The sequence below is a fragment of the Engystomops pustulosus genome, chromosome 5, assembly GCF_040894005.1.
Source record: "Engystomops pustulosus chromosome 5, aEngPut4.maternal, whole genome shotgun sequence".
Lineage (NCBI taxonomy): Eukaryota > Metazoa > Chordata > Amphibia > Anura > Leptodactylidae > Engystomops > Engystomops pustulosus.
Window position 1 is genome coordinate 179,688,311 of NC_092415.1, and position 17,132 is coordinate 179,705,442.

Genomic DNA, 17,132 nt, shown 5'->3' on the forward strand with positions numbered 1-17,132 from the left:
TTTTCTGATTTTTACCGTTTTCCGCCGGATTGCCCTGGATCGCGCACGTGATTGTATTGTGACGCATTGGCACCAGCTTGCATGCGATGAAAAACTGGGGGGCGTGGTGGTCGGAAAACCCAATGGATAAGGAAAAATCGTGCTATTTGAAAAAAAAGTGTCGCTTGACACACACTTGCATGCGCCCAGAATAGGATGGTGAACTCCGGCGGACCTCGGCGCAGCAGCGACACCTGGTGGACTTCGGGCGCACAACCTTAGTGAATCGCCAGAGAATGCGCCGCCGGATCGCGACAGGACCAGGTAAGTAAATGTGCTCCATTGGATTATTCAGAGATCCTCACTGAACTTCTGGAGGGAGTTTGCTGCACTGAAAGTAAAGGGGCCGAATAATATTGCACAACCCACTTTTCAAATTATTATTATTATTTTTTTTTTTTCTTTACAATACTTTAAAATAGCCAATGATATTAATATGTTTTTATATCTTGTATTTGAAGCTTGAAATGTGACAAAGGGTAGAAAAGTTCAAAGGGGCCAAATACTTCCGCAAGCCACTGTAGTTCCAGGAACTGTGACTGTGGTAATAATCTTATATTAATAAGATAAGATGATAATGACCCCGAAGAGCTATGAGGGCGTTACCTCTGTGCTGCTGTTTCACAGGCTCTTAGTGTGTAGAAGCATCCACACACACTCACTGTTGAAACTTCCTCTGGGGGAATGAGAATACATCAGGCAGAGGAAGGGGGAGGTGCTGAGGAAGCCGACGGGGAGACTTTTAAAAGTTGATTTTAGAAGGAAGGAGTCCATGTATAACAAATATAAGACTGTTACCACAGGCTCTGTGCCCAGATCTATGAGTAACTGTCCCTGGTTTATAATTTTTTTTTTTTTATTTTAATTATCGATTTCCTTTAGCTGGTGGATCTCGTCTACTGACTCTGCACTAGTCTGCTGATTCACAGGGCAACTTTTAATTCAGCTCTTTGATATTTGGATTGATCTTTAGAATAGCTCTGCATCAACCAATCGGGGGCCTTCTGGATTGGTTATCAGATTTGGACCCTGCTTCCACCTCTCAAGACAATGATGTCATGCGCACGGGTTACGTGACACATTTTAGCAGATTTTAATTAATAGGACTGAGTTGCAGTATAAAAGAAAACCGCTTTGCGTTGTACAACACTGTACTTAGTATGCAGAGATGCCAAGAACGGCCCGTCACTATCGTAGTCCCCCACAAGCCACTTTAAATGACTGCGGTGTCCAGTGATGTGTCCATTGCTTTGTCCTCTTATTCCTTAGAGACTATCAGAAGGGGCCTTGTGTCCTTTGCCGATTTCCGAGTAGGAGACCCCGTCCGCTTGTCCTCTAATAAACTCTCAGTGCATTCGGTTTCTTATTAGAGAGCACAGAGCGAGCAAAGGTTATTTACTGCTGATTATTTCCCTCCACAGGAGACATGGACACAGAATAATAAGTCTTTGCCGTATACCATTTAATATTCCAGCTTTGCAATCGACACGATTTTGCTTCTTGAGAAGGTTGCCCGAGTTCAAGGTCAACCTCTCGACTTGTGCTGTTCATTATAAGCAATTATTGTGTGACAAATGACTTGGAGATCATGCTGTAAAATTCTGTAAGGAAAAAATCAATAGTTCTAATGAAACCTTTTCAGGTCATTTACCTCACTACCTTTGTTAGTTTGTCAGGAGGGAAGGAGATAAAGCGATGTGACAGCAGGGCGCTCCGGTATCTCCATACTTGTTTCATCCCGTATTTCTAGACCATTTCTGTGCGTGTGTGAACTGACAAATGAGACTGATGATGGCGGCATATCTGAGGATGGGTGGCCATGTCCGTAATTATTATGTGTGTTTTATTTCCATAGTTCCCAGAAGAAGATGAAGAGACTAGGAAATACCGCTTAAAGATCGAAGAACAGAAGCGCTTAAGAGAAGAGATTTTAAGGCAAAAGGAGCTGCGGCGGCAACAGCAGGCTGGTGCCAGGAAGAAAGAACTGCTTGAGCGGCTTTCACAGCAGCAGCAACCACAAAGCACAGCACCACCACCACTGCAGCAGCAACAGGCCCCTGCGGAGGTTGAGAAACCTACAGTAAAAGTGGAAAATAACAGCAGTCCCATAATGACTCACGTGAGCGACCCCAACCGGCCGAACATTAAAAACAGACTGGTAGCAAAGAAGCCTGAATCGTTGGCAATTTTGACGCCGCAGAAAATCCCCCTTCTACAGAGTGCGGGACCCAGCGGATCGTCACAGGCGATGCAGAAGAAAGCAATAAAGCAGCAGAATCGGGCCGCAATGGAGAATCAGTTGGTTACAGTGCAAACGGTACACCCCGCCGGGTCTGCTCCCCCCTTTGGGCAACAACAGACTATGAAAGTAGCTCCGATTCAGGGGAGGCCACAGGAACAAAGAACCTTGGGTGCAAAGAGGACGGTCATGCAGAGGTCAAATAGCAGCGGTAGCGACCAAGGGCATCTGGCCCCAAAAGTTCGTGTAATTAAGTTAACTGGAGGGGTGAGTCCAAAAAGTTTATTTTATTTTTCTAAATAACTAGTATCGCATGCAAAATTCACAACTGGTTACAATTGGGTTTAGTATAAAGTAGGAGTTGTAAGTGGAAGGTAAGGTCTCTCTAAGGCCACATGCACACAAATAGAACCACGCCACTTCATCCCACATGTGCAGTCAGCTCAAACTAATGACCGAAATAAAGACCCAAGCCGCAAACACAGGCAGAAATGGGATCTGTTGTGACTCGGTCAGCTCACACACAGATTGCCATAGGTGAATGTGTCCGGCTGCTATCTGTTGAATTACCAGATAACTATGTTCTTGTGCATTAGGCCTAATGTTGTATACATGGTAAAGGAAATTAATATTACTAATGAGGATCAACTGTATTATCGATCTGCCAGGCTCTGATGAAGAACTTAAATTTAAATGTGACTTTTCATCTAACCTCTGCTGTGGTTCCTGTGATGCTTTATTTTTAGGTTTAGGCTGAAAAGGATGGACCTAAATGCTTAAAGGGCTTGTCCACTTTCAACTAATAATTGATGTTAATGTAAATTTGTACAATTTCCCTTCATGCATCAATCGCTTGCGGTTTCTAGATCTCTGCTTGCTGTCATTTTATAGGAAGCTTCGTTGTTTACTTCCTGTGGACAAAGATCAACCCCTATTACATCCCTGGTCATGTGATGTCACACTTTATATCACATGCCCCCCCCCTGCATCACATGACCCGCAATATAACTAGCCTTGCCCCTGTGTGACATCACATGACCCGCAATATAGCGACCCGTGCCACCGTGACACATGACCAGGGATATAATGAGCCGTGCATCTGTGTGATGTCACATGACCTGGGACTGGGTTTTATCTGCAAGGAAGTAAACAATTAAGCTTTCTATAGAATGACAGAAAGCATAGATCTAAATAACATTGGGGAATCAATGCATAAAGGAAAATTGTCTTTTCATTTCACAAATATCTGTTGAAAGTGGACAATCCCTTTAAGGATGTAGCATCCTTACTCTGCATCCTAGACTATATGGGCACTGCAGTGTACTATAGGACTATAGGATAAGATTAGTACGTGTGTGTGTGTGTGTGTGTAGGTACAAATTATATACCGTATTTTCCGGACTATAAGGCGCACTTAAAAGCCTTGGATTTCCTTGGAAATCCAAAGTGCGCCTTATAGTCCGGTGCGCCCTATATGAGGGCAGCGGACCCTACTTACATAGGTCCCCGCTACCGGAGACAGCAGATCTCCAGCGGGAACTGCAGACCACGCGGCACGAACAACTTCTGCCGCGTGGTCTGCAGTTCCTGCTGGAGATCTGCTGTCTCCGGTAGCGGGGACCTATGTAAGTATGCTATTCTCCCCCTCACCTTCCCCGCTCACCTTCCCCGCGTTCCGCGTCTCTTCTCGGCGTCGCGTCCCGTCGGGTCTCCGCTCCGCCCCCGACCCTGCGCCTTATAGTCCGATGCGCCTTATATATGGAATTATTACATAATATTACATATTACATCGGACTGTTGCGCCTTATATTCCGGTGCGCCTAATGGCCCGGAAAATACGGTATATTTATTATCCTTTTCTATAGCATTTTCAAAAATCTCCACTTTGTAGGACATTAATGAGACTAGACGCTCAGTATGAAGCTTCACATTGACTCCTCTTCTGGATATTCGTAGATACGTCTCTGTTTTCTACCATTTTAAGGGTTATCGGAAAATACAATCAATCTGCTTGTTACCGATACGGGAAACTCTTCCCCTTCTTTTTTTAGCGCTTTTCTGTAGACTTATCAGTAAAATATAAGCGCACAGATGCCCCCACACTTTGTGCATATCAGTGATGCTCCAAAAGCTCATCAGCCAATTGAATGTGAGGGAGAGTGACAGACGACAGCGGGGAGCGAGTAGGAAAGCCTTTTTGGCAGACGGATGGCGATTTAATTGTGCCCACCTCTCGAGGATGTCACCGCACTCCTTACACTAAAGATTGATCACCCGTATGTTTTCTAAGATATTTAACCCCATAGGACAAGTTCCAGAATTGGGAGATGGCAGCAGTGGTGAGAATCTCCATGTAGATACTTAGAATCCGATTTCTTAGAGCGACTATTAATCAATCACTTCCTGGAGTCACATTTCTGATTATTATTATTGCCGAAAATTTGGGCTGCAGACAAAAGGAAACCCCCACAGAGATTCTTCCTTAAGGCCACTGGGCATAAATCTGTCCCTGAGATTAATACATTACCCTTGCATGAATAAGCTCATTCTCCGAATGGAAAGGCCATTTGCCGCATTATGTCGGCTGCTCGGTTTTAGGAAGCATTTTTTTTTCTGTTTAATATTAATTTTGCTATTTAATCAAGTCTCTCCCCCTTTACCATCTGCTTACAGTGGTATATACTCTGCTACTGCCCGCTATGTACCAGATTTAGCTTTCATCCACTGACTCCTCCATGATCCTGGTAAAAAAAAAAAAAAAAATTATTCCTTTTAAATTTTATGGCGTCTTTGTAGTTTTGTGCTCTTTCTGTTGTATTACTCCTGGACCCCTGTCAGTAGGTTATTATACAAGTATCAAGGCATTGGATAATACATGTGACAATTAAAGGTTTTCTTTTTAAGGGGGTTTCCAGTTTTAACACCTCGATGACCGGTCCACTCATGGGCAGAGGTGACCACCATCACTGCTGGAACCTAATCAGCACCCTATGTAGATGGCGCCATCTTGGCTGATGATTGGCACTGCGAATGATGTAGTAAAGGAGGGGGGGCGCCGATCACTTGTCATGACAGCTATGAGCCCATAGGCGGCTTCAGCATTCTCCATTACAGTCTGCCAGAGGTTATATTGTAGTATATTGTATAAACTATCAGACCCAGTAGGGCAGTGGTGGCGAACCTATGGCACTGGTGCCAGAGATGGCACTCGGAGGCCTCTCTGTGGGCACACGGCTGTCTCCCAGGCACAGAGTTTGCCAGACATGGCATCTTCCTGCAGTTTCAGGCAGTCCAAGTAGTGCCCTGCTGTTTTAAAGTGACCCATATTGTGCTGCTTGGTCCTGTCTGAAGAGTGAAAAGGTGTGGGCAGGGTCATATTTGAGCTCAAAAATTGTAGTAACATTAAGTTTGTTACTGCCTAAATTGCCGTGTGGGCACTTTGGTAAAAGCTAGTGTGTTTTGGGTCCCATTTTGGGCACTCTTTCTCTAAAAGGTTTGCCATCATTGCGCTAGGGTTTAAGTATCCTGGGGAGGATAGGGCTCCTGAAAAAAAAAAAAAACCCAATTATAATATATATATATATATATGGAATTTGTCACCAGGGACCTCATTTTCACTAAAGACAGATTGTAAAAGCCCTGTAGTGGAAAAATGCCTCTCTGCCTTTTGTAAGCAATTGCATTACAATATAATTGTGTGTTATAACTTACTCTTGCATCCTGACAAAATCCTGGGGTAGTCACAGGGGCAAGGGCTTTGGTTTGGATGCATTTCAAAAACATATGACTTGTCTGAGCTGCAGGCTGCATCTTTGGGTTCCTGTACAGCTTGTCTCTCCGCCACTGATGTCAGGCTGCCAGGGTGTGACCTCTGAGAAGGAGCAGGAGAGCAGGAGGTGGAGCTGTACAGGACCTCAAAGGCGGGGGCTAAGCTCTGAGGAGTGAGTAACACAGACAAGGCACATGTTTTTTTGAAATGCATCCAAACCAAAGTCCATCCCCTGGGACTACCCCAGGATTTTGTCAGGGTGCAAGGTGATTATAACACACAATTATACTGTAATGCAAATGCTTAGGAAAGGCAGGTGTAATAAGCTTCTGCATCCCGTCTTCAGGTGGTGACAGGTTCCATTTAAGTGGTTGTTGCCAGCTAAGGAGGTTTGCCCCCTCACCCCTACTGATGAGTTTCTGAACAGGAACAACCCTCCCACCCATTTAAGGGGAAAATGAAAGTCTGATACCAAAAACCCACAATGATATAAATAAATGAAAAAACTAAAACTTGATATCATTAGTCACAAAGTGGAACTTAAATAGTTTGATTTTATGATTCACAGAATGTTATGGGCGTTCTAAAATAGGTGGAGCGATCGCCAAGATGGCCGCCACTGGAATCAAAATCTCCCATGACTCCATAGTTCTCAGTAGCTCCTCCTCCCTCTTATGCTCGGCTCCCAGTGCTGATGTAGCGGACTGTCCTGCTGCGTTACCATAGTAATGATGTGTAACTGCCATCACTGCACATTACCCCACTCAGATGATGTCTCACCTCAACACCGGCCATACTGGATGCACTGCAACCAACCGACTACAGCCAAACATGGTGGTGATCACATGACCTTCCCAGGCAGCTGCAGGACATGTGATGTGGACATGTGACCAGCGGCCATTTCTGTCCTGTGTCTCCCCCACTCAGAGAAAATAAATGGACCGATTAAAGGGCCAGTAGCATTTTAATTCTTCATTGTGTACGGCAACAGCATTTTTCTGCCAAGGAGAGCAACATTTTTAATTAAATATTAGCTTACAATGTAAGGACCCATTTGTAGATGTATTATGCTTATTCCTGGAATAGCCCTTTAAGCCATAATTTCCTAATAGAGTATTTTGTGTCTGATGTTGTAGTTCTCTTTGGCTGTCGCTTGTCACATGCTGTCCATTTATTACATCCTTTTCTACTTAAATGACTTTCCTATCACTACAGCATCTTAAAAATTTTTACACCCCCCCCCCCACCTTCAGACTCCCCTCACGTTCTGCTTCCTGAAAGGTGCGCTTGACGGCGCTGCGAAGTGTCGAGCAATTCTATAATATATTGTTCAGAGACCGCATGCTGGCAACCGTTTCCCATCTTCTATTTCATCTCGCTGACTGGTTGGGGAACGTGTTTATTGCAGGGCCGCAGCATTGTCAGACCCGGTAGAAGTCTGTGTCGTTCAGATTTGCAAGATCCAAGATCAGTAACGGCGCCAATGACAGCGAGGTATTGGCCTTATCACAGCACAATTCAGACGCCGCTGCCCTGGGACAACGCTCCAGTGTCCTGCTGTGTATCCTGACAATGTTATCTGTCCTCTCAATATGCACTCACCAGCACCGAAATTAATTTAATGTCACCTGAAGACATGCAATTAATCTTTTTTTTTTTTTTTTTTTCCGTGAGGTTTTTATAATACCTTTATAGAAAGAGGAGACTGTTTGGAGGATTTGGATTTTGGGGCTTAGAAGAAGATAAGGGAAATTAATTTTTCATCGGGGTTAATGCCGGCGACAATGGGCTGAGCGACGCGGTTTGGGAATTTGTCAAGTGTTGTCACTTCAGAATAATGGCGCTTAACGTCTCCTACTTGTAATCAAGAGATGTGATTTCTGTTGAGGGGGATTAATCAATTTGCTCGGCTCTGGATGTATGTCGGCAGTATCTCTTCTCCGGGAAAATAAGATTTGATCTGTCAAATTGCAGGAAGCTGACAGCAGCAGCACTTTGTATCCAAACACTTAGCACAGCGGCTGAAGGCTCGGCCGCGCTCTTCATCTTCATCGTAGACGCGCTCTGCTATGAGCTATTGAAAACATCTTTATTTTTTCCCATCACACGGAGGACGGCTCTTTATTCCTCCCGCCGCTTTTGTGTGCCAGCCGCCGCTCTTTTCACTGCTGATCGCTTCATGGTTTGGGGGTGTACAGATTTGGCTTTCATATTTTCCATTTAAAAAAAAACGTTCTGCCCTAAAAAAAAAATCAAAAAAAAAATCATAGCAAGTCCTTAAGGTTATTCCCCAAAAGTTGTTAGTTTTGTGTTGCGTTGGGGTTTTTGGATTGTTTTGTGGTTGGGATGGTTTTCACAAATGTAGATTGGAAAATCGAGATTGACGCTGCAGCTAATATATAGGCAGTCCCCGGGTTTGTACTCAAGTTGAATTTGTATGCAAGTCTGAACTGTATATTACATAATTGTAGATCCACACAAAAAACATTTTTTGCCCCAGTGACAATTGGATTTTTCAATTTTTTTTTTTTTTTTGCTGTAATTGGACCAAGGATTATCAATAAAGCTTCATTACAGACACTTTACATCATTGCCGCTATACAGCTTGGATAATAGTGAAGCATCCAGAGAGCTTTACCAGAGGTCGCAGAGGGGGTCCGTCTGTAACTAGGCGTCATCTGTAAGTCGGGTGTCCTTAAGTAGGGGACCGCCTGTAATGGCCTATGAGCCCTGAATAGATAATCTACCTATGGCATCCGGTCGTTGGCAGAAAGGGCACTTCCTGTATATTGATACTGGACCAGCAAATGGGAGTGTCTGATTGGAATCTGCATGTGATTGGTTAGAAAAGAATTGTCCTTTCTAAACTCATGTTTTTTTTAATACTCTTGGGGGGAAAAAGACCTTTAATTGTTGCTCTGGTTATCTTTTTTTTTTATCAATAGCTCTTGTGATGTAGGTCAACTTTGCCTATTGCGTTACTTATGTCTTTGCTAACCTCCGTTTGGCCTGGCACAGCAGTAGCTGTCTTCCCTTCCTGTATGCATGTCTACATTTAGCTCAATACTTATTTTTTAAGTGGAGCGGAGGGGCTTCTGCTCAATCTACTGTGTGAGGTTATTTGATGCTACTCTATGTAGTTAGCAGGAGAGCTTTGTGTCTGTGCAGTTCTGTGGATTCAGAAGGCTTCTGCAAAGAGTAGTTTGGTAAAAGCGCTCCCCTGTTTCCGGACAATCCCTCAATCCTAGTCTGTAATTCTGTATTTCTGTAATTTTTCTGTGTCTCGCTCTCTGCACCTCAAGCTGCAGCCTCTCTCTCCAGGAGTAAAGAGATTTCCTTACAGAGAGTTTGCCAATTAAGGCCACATCATGGCCTTAGGCTTCCTGAAAGTCATGCTTGATGGTATATGGGAGCTGTGTTACAAGCTAGCAAAAGAGGCGCGTTTTTACTTGTCGGATGTACGAAAACCTATTTGTATATTTCCCAGCCTCGCTTCTCTACAGCCACCCCCTCCCCACACACACAGGATACTGGTGCAGGTTATGGCTGAAATCTGTGCAAGGCAGGTAAATATTTAAATGAAGTACTGGCTGGTCCTGCATCACTGCAGGCAGTATTAATACAGTCGCCCCACTTTCTTCACATGTTACCCCTTAGTGCTCACACAGCTGGGGCTACACTTTGTGTAAATCTATTACTGCCGGCTTCTGCTACTTATTCCATACTCCTACATGCAATGAGAAATTGTAGGCTAGTCACAATCTTCCTGTAGGAGCACACAATGATGAGCTCAGTGGATTTAGTTCTTGGAGTCTCATTGGATTTGCTGCAAAGTTACCTCATGGGATCTATAGGCAGGATATAGTCGATTCAGCTTCAAGGCTGATGCAGGAAGACGCTAGACTCCGCCCATTACATAGCTGCTGAGGAATATTTTTGACGAGCAGCTTTGGAATAGAAAATGCCATAAGAGAGAGAGGCTTACAATCTGATTGGTGGGGGTCTGAGTGCTGGACCTCCGCCGACCACAAGTACAGTACGAGATCTTGCCAATTAGAAGTGGCATGCTATGAGAAGGTTGGAAATTGCTGAGCACAGTGCCCTATCTCTGGTGCACTGGGAATGAGAGTGCCGGAAATCTGAGTGATTTGACTCCAAACAATCTGATTGTTGGAAAACCAACAAACTTTGTTAAATCCCTTCACAACTTACACATTCATTTTATTATTGGACATTCCCTTTGATGTTTTAGTGTAACGCCTTGTCCATTTAGTCCTGCAAAAGCCTCCTTATGTTCTTGGTTTATTTCTGCTTTATGAAATATATTAATCTCTCTATATTTTATTTAATACTAGGGTGACAACATATCGGTGCAGGCTTCAGAAGGCAGCCCACAAGTGCAGCTATCGCAGCCCAGGGTGCACCCGCAGCAGAGGCTGCAGTACCCGCAGCGGGTTCCTCAGAGAACGGGACCTGTGAGGAAAGTGACACTGGGCAAGGGAAGTGTCCAGCAGCTACAGAACCAGCAATTTCAGCAGCCATATCAAGTCCAAGCACGGCCACTGTCTGCACGATTAGAACCTACGTCCCCTCATGTGCTAAACAGCATGCATGGACAGCACCCCCCTAATAAGGTATAGAGCGGCTGAGAATGTAATGTTCTGTGCGTCTTCATTTTAAGGATTGTGAGAAGACTAACTCTATCCCTTGTGGCGTTGGCAGGTCATTATGCGAGGCAGAGGCAGAGGTGTAGGTGGACAGATGGGCCGAGGACGCCTGATGCCAAATAAACAGAACCTTCGTGTAGTGGAGTGCAAGCCTCAGCCCTGTGTCGTGTCAGTTGAAGGGCTTTCTTCATCAACCTCCGATCAACAATTAAGAAATTTGCTGATGTCGGTAGGACCGATTCAGGTAGGTCACCCTCGGAGCTAGCCTTTGTCTGCTAGAAACATCTGACTCTGCAGCATTTAAGCTTTTGGTTCTTATTAGTTGATGCTTAAGATCACAATGTGCAGGCACTTAAGCTACAGTCCACATCACTTGTTGTGTCTGGATTATTTAACGAGTGGTCATTTTGTATGAAACAATTTAAGGCCAATTCACATTTCCACTAGGTCTTGTTTTGGTTCAGCACACAGAACAGGTATAAGTGTTTTCCAGCATTTATACAGAAGTAAAGTATAATGGAAAGACTTGCACTGGTTCTGTGTGTTCGACCTCACTTGATTTTGACTCACAATAAGGCTCCTTTCAGACAAACGTATGCTGCGCCAAGGTGGACACCCAGGCGTAGCATGCTGTCAGGCCATGCTAGGGGGCCATGCAGCCAGGCTGTTTGTACTGCGGAGGATAGAGCATGCTCTTTTTTTTTTTTTTTTTCCGCCCATGGTACAGTGCGGTGGGCAACATAGTCATTCAAGTGGATGGTCTTATTGCCCATTAAAGTGAATATAGCTTTGTGCTGCTCCGTACTGTAACGTTACAGTATGGGTAGCGCAAGGCCGTATTAAAACATTCATCTGAATGGAAATAACGGAAGATCTACAGCTTCGTTAACACGAACGCAACTTGTGAATGCAGCCTTACTGAGGTGTAAACAAGGCCTTACTTGATCTTTTGTTAGGGCAGGTTTCATGATTTAATCTTGTAGCGACATGTAGGTCAAAAATGTAGGTCACACAAAGGCGGCATTTACATTTCTTTATTGTTGTGTTTACATTGACTTTACAGCACGCTATCTGGATGAAACGTGTAATGAGGCTAAACGCAACACTGTTGGCTTTGCAATGCAAGTCACGCAAACAGAACTTATCTAGAATTAGAAATTAAACTTCCATTTGTCTAATTTAAAAAATAAACCAAATGAAAGATAAAACCTCATAGGAGAACTAATTCCTCTACCAATAATTATTATAGTACTTGTGAAATGCAGTGATTCATCTGTACAGCATTTTAATGCTGAAAAGTTGGAGGCAGGGAATACAGATACAATCTCCTAAAGACAAACCGTTCACATCATCCTTACCTGCGGGCTGACTATTCTCCACTATGGACATCATTTACCTTCAAGGTGTCAAGCTAGAACTTTAGGTCTGCTAGGATCAGGGCTGTAATACTGTCGCCATATTTGGGAAATGGTGTTTGGAATAAAAATCCAAATTTCCAGTTAACAAAAGTATAGAATGTGGAATACAGGGTCCCTATAGAGATGCATGCACTAAGATCACTAAACTTCACATAGGGAATAGTGGTATAGAATATCTTGTTAGTCCTCTATGGTCTGTGACCACTGAATTTTGGCTTTTAAAGAGAACCTGTCATCAGAAATTCACCTAATTAACCACTACCAGTATTGTGTTAAGCAGATTAACACCTTCCAGAGATTGTTTCTTTCATGCTCCAGTGCTGTGGCATCATTCAGTAAATCAACTTTGATGTGAGATGTAAATTGGTTGTATAAAGTCATGGAGTAATAGATTTCATCATTGAAGTCAAGTTCTCTTCACCGCAGAATGAAGGAGATCTGGTTAGTGATGGGTCTGGATGTTGGACCATCAATTACAGTGAAGGGGGCATTCTGAAGTGAGGAGAGCTTGATTTCAGTGTTTAACTTCCCTCCTCCTTGATTTTATACAACTAAATTACATTACATCACTTCACAAGTTGATTTTCTGGACGATGCCACCGCACTGGGCCATGAAATAGACATGGTCTGGAGGGTGTTCAGATGCTTGATGACATACTGGTAGTGGTTTATTGGGTCAATTTATGCTGACCGGTTCCCTTTAACGTTCCAAACAGTTGTTCCATTGGCACACAAGTCCATTAAAACACACATGCAATGCTCGCTGTAGTCGGAAGGAATAGTTGCTTTGTGGATTTAGTTTTTGAAAGGACACTTCTCTGAAAATCTATATATGCATAGCATGATTTCATCTTGTTATGTTGGTTGATTGCTTTGCTGGCCATACGTATTGAATGGCAGTCAGACAAACCTTGTTCTTTGGTCTGCTGACGCGTATCCAGACACCCCGTGTACAGGGCCCAAGGAGTAGAAGGGATCAAAGGGGTTGGGTATTTTTACAAAACTTTACCAGGATAAGACCCTAATAGTCACCCATATTATACTTACCTAGGTAAATCTCTTCCTGTGATGTCCTGCTGTCCTCTGATGGATGTAGGGAGCCTTTTTAGTCATTACTGTATACAGTAATCTCTGCACCCCTCCCTACACCTGCGTGAAGGGTGCTGTGAACAGGACGTCACAAGGATTCTAAAGCTGGGCGGCCCTGGGATTCATAAGACCCATAACTACTCCGAAAAATTGAGACATGTACAATATTTGTGCCCCTTTTATACTTACTCTGGTCAAACCCTTTGAGCCTCTGAAAGTCTCTCTTAGCAGCTCCTTCCCAGGAATATAAGCATTGGTTGAAACCGGACTGATCCTTATTTCCCTGACATCAAGGAATAGTTAAGGATGAAAAATCTCATTCGATCTACATCCAATGAATGTGACCAGTGAAACTTTCCAAATTTGGTGCCTTCATAAATCAAATCATGCCTCTTATCTTTTCTCCAATGTCTCAGTCTGTATGAGAAAGATAAGTTTAAGGACTTGATTCTCAATGTTTCTATCATTAGAAGTTTCATAAATCATTATGAAGCCAAAGGAAATCATAAAGGCCCTTCAATATGTACCTGAGATGTTACTGTGGTCATTGAGCCTTTGTTATACTATGTACATCTTGTCACTTATGTTGTATACCTTCCTGTGGAGCTATAGCACAACCCAGTGGCTATGTTTAGATGTCAGCGGTCTCTGGTTATACCATATGGGCACAGTTTATGATCCGGCAGTAGTTTTCTCAATTGAGCTGATTTGGTGAACTACAATTAAAGCAGTGTCCTGACTTTATACTTAAACACTGAATTGCGGATTGTGTGTTTTAAAAGGGAGACTTGGGATCTTGTGCTGCTCCCTTTCCTGCATTTCCCAGCTCCCATATGAATTCTGGTGACTTCATAATGTTTGTTGGCCAATGATAAATGGCGCACAACTCGCCTTTCGAAGTCAGTGAATGAGTGATCGTTACCTGTGTGCTGTAGGGACCCCCATCATTGAGTAGTTGTGTAGGGTGTGTCTCCCTCCCCCCCCCCCCTTCCCCCTTCTCTGTATGTTTGTGTTCTGGATATGGCCTGTAATTACATCTATGTACTTCCTCAGCACGTGTTTTTGGAACCACAAAGACAAATTATACTACAGTAAGTTTTATACATTGCGGCTAAATCAATTATTGTATATCTATATATCATATATATTGCACTGCAAAGTCTAGACCCCTGGTGACTTATTTGTAGGCAGTCTATGACTCCTCTAAAGTTTACATGTAAAGTTAAATCATGTTTCAGCTCTACTGAAAAATATTATTATTGTAAAATAATGAATAAAATACTGCAATTTTTTTTTTTTACATATACGTGACTAGGATGGCAGTGGCCTGTAAAGGTCTAGTGTCATAAGAAAGTGGCTACACAAAGGTGACCAAGGGTCTAGACTCCGGCGTTGGCTCTCATATTAAAGTGACACTAAAATATGTAACTAGCTAAATAGAATGACTTACACTATAATTTCACTCACCTGTCTGATATCTCTTTATTATCCTTTAGTCCTAGTTCAGTAGCGATGATGGATGTGCTGGGCCTGTACTGCTCAAACAATCTCACTTGTACCATGGTTTCTGGATTTAGTGTCCCTTTAATATATAATGCTGAATTTCATTTAAAGTAAATCTACCACCAGGATGAAGGATGGTAAACCAATAACACTGACATACTGGTGTGTGCCCCCTCTGTCTGGATCCACTTTTCTTTTAAACTTGCCTTGGTTTTTAAGAATATAAGGCTTTAATTATTATGCAAATGAGCCTTAGGGGCTCCATTAAAGCATAAGGCTCATTTGCATGATTTTAATATAATTATAAGGAGCAAATGGAACAGCAGATGCTGCCAGAGGGAGCGCGTACAAGTATGTCAGTGTGCTTGGTTTACAATCCTTCATCCTCATGGTAGATGTCCTTTTAAAGACGTTTTCAAGAAATCCCTTGGGATGGGAAAATGTACCAGTACTTAATCTGCTCTGGTTCCTGTGTCGCAGAGTCATTTCCAGTCTTCAGCACCTGTCCTGGGGGGGTCCTAAGACCTGCTTCATCCGATACATGGCCTCATCCAATCACAGCATGTCACAAGGAGACCATGGATTGGCCACAGCTGGTCCCGTGAACTCCCCCCAGTGTATCCAGAGCACTAGCCCTTTACTTGAGTGCTGTGCCTACAAAATACTGTTTGCTCTTGGGATATTGACCTCATATCTTGGGCTTTTAATTCCACTCCATTATTACACTGACATCACAGAGCCTGTGAAAGGACGGACATGAAAGTTCACTTGCATCTAGAAATGAAGCACAATTCCCTTCAATAATTTAAATTTGGTTTTCTAGCCCAAAACCAAATTATTATTTTTAAATTGATAATATTATATTATTTTTTTACTCCAATGTGCACTTTTTTGTACACTTTTTTGAGCTTAATTGCAGTAATATTTCCTTATTTAAAAATAATGCATACTAGATCAGTGTTAGCCCCTCACAGTCTCATGCAGTGACCTGACATACGGATGGATTATAAAAATATTCTAGTTTGGAAAGCCCCATTCAAAGAAATCACACACATACTTCATTGAACTCTCATGTCTGGGCCTATTGGTGTAAGGTTATTAATTGAATATTTCCCAAACCTTCCACATTTGTCACACTGTAGGGTTCCCTGCACTTGAACATGGAATTTGCCTGTGTTCTCTATGATACAAGGTATAACACATGTATTTCTATAAGCTCAGACATACAGTTGTTGTTTCCATGTGTATGAGCCCTTTGCCCCAGCTGGAAAGCTCAGAGCAGGTCTCATTTCTGCCACTCGGCCCAGTCTCTTCTATTGTCGGGACTGGACAAAACCAGCGATGGGTATTCTCGCCCGAGAATTCTCTGTTTACACCCGTATGAGAAGCTCTGGCTAGAAAACTTTGCAGCTGCAGCCTGTGTGTGCCTGTATCTCCTCATGTATTCTTCCTCTCCTCCCCACCATCCCCCTCAATGCACATGACGGGAGCTGCATGAGTGTGGAGGAGAGGAGACTGAGACACAGGCTGCGGGCAGAGTACCAGGTAATGTGAACTACTAAAATGATTCAGAATGCTGACAAAGGCATTTTTAAAATCGTCATAGACTACTGGAACCTGTTGCCAGCTAAAAATCACATTCCTGCTGACAGGTTCCCTTCAAGCTTTTTAGTCTAACGCAGATGGGTGTTGAATCAAGGGTGTGATAGTTGGGAACTATGCAAATTTTCTGTGGGGGGAAAAAAGTTCTTAAAGCATATAAACTCCCTTCAATACTCTTCACCATAACTGATACCAGGCTACAGTCTTTATTTTCTGTGAGGTGTCTGAAGCAACATCTTTTCTGACAATGGAATTTTTGTTATTCATCTTTTTCCTTTTATTTCTGTCACCTTGGGGCACTATGAAACAACTGTTTTTTTTTTTTTGTTGTTTCTTTTTTGAGATGAGTTGATCCAAACTTTAGGTTTGGCGGTTTCCATTCAGCAGCTTGGTGTAACCTGGACATGTTGCTTGATGTTCAGTTTTACCCCAACCCCCGCAATGCTGAGATTGGTCAGTTGTGTCCACCTGGAAGGGGCATGAAGCCGCCTGATTGTCTCTCCTGCGTCAAGCAACATGTACGAGTTCTGCGCAGCTACCAAACGGAAGATGCCGAACCTAATGTTTGTGTCCGCTCGTCTCTAGTTAATTTGGTTCTTTTGAAAGGGGTATTCCCATTTTTCCAGTGATAACATATCGCTAGGCTCACTTGTTGCCATAAAGGATAAAACAAAATACTTGACCGAAAGGACCCTCTGTCTGGTGAACACGAGCCAAAACCACCTCAGTCGAAATCGCATCCAAGAATAGGGCCTGTTGGCGTTTTGTGGCGCGCAGAAACCACTGCTGTGTGTATGAGCCCATAA

General features: G+C 43.2%; 1 protein-coding gene across 3 annotated transcripts in view; it reads left to right on the forward strand.

Moving 5' to 3' along the window:
* The window catches only part of RBM33 (RNA binding motif protein 33), a 65,993-nt gene that overhangs the window by 38,738 nt on the left and 10,123 nt on the right, over positions 1 to 17,132 (forward strand). For 2 of the 3 annotated variants that reach the window (XM_072153948.1, XM_072153947.1), the window contains exons 15-17: positions 1,895 to 2,545; positions 10,403 to 10,681; positions 10,770 to 10,958. In XM_072153948.1, coding sequence (XP_072010049.1) covers positions 1,895 to 2,545; positions 10,403 to 10,681; positions 10,770 to 10,958 — 1,119 coding nt within the window. Of the gene's footprint in view, positions 1 to 1,894; positions 2,546 to 10,402; positions 10,682 to 10,769; positions 10,959 to 14,274; positions 14,313 to 17,132 lie in introns of all 3 variants that reach the window. The other variant, XM_072153949.1, reaches the window with a different exon arrangement.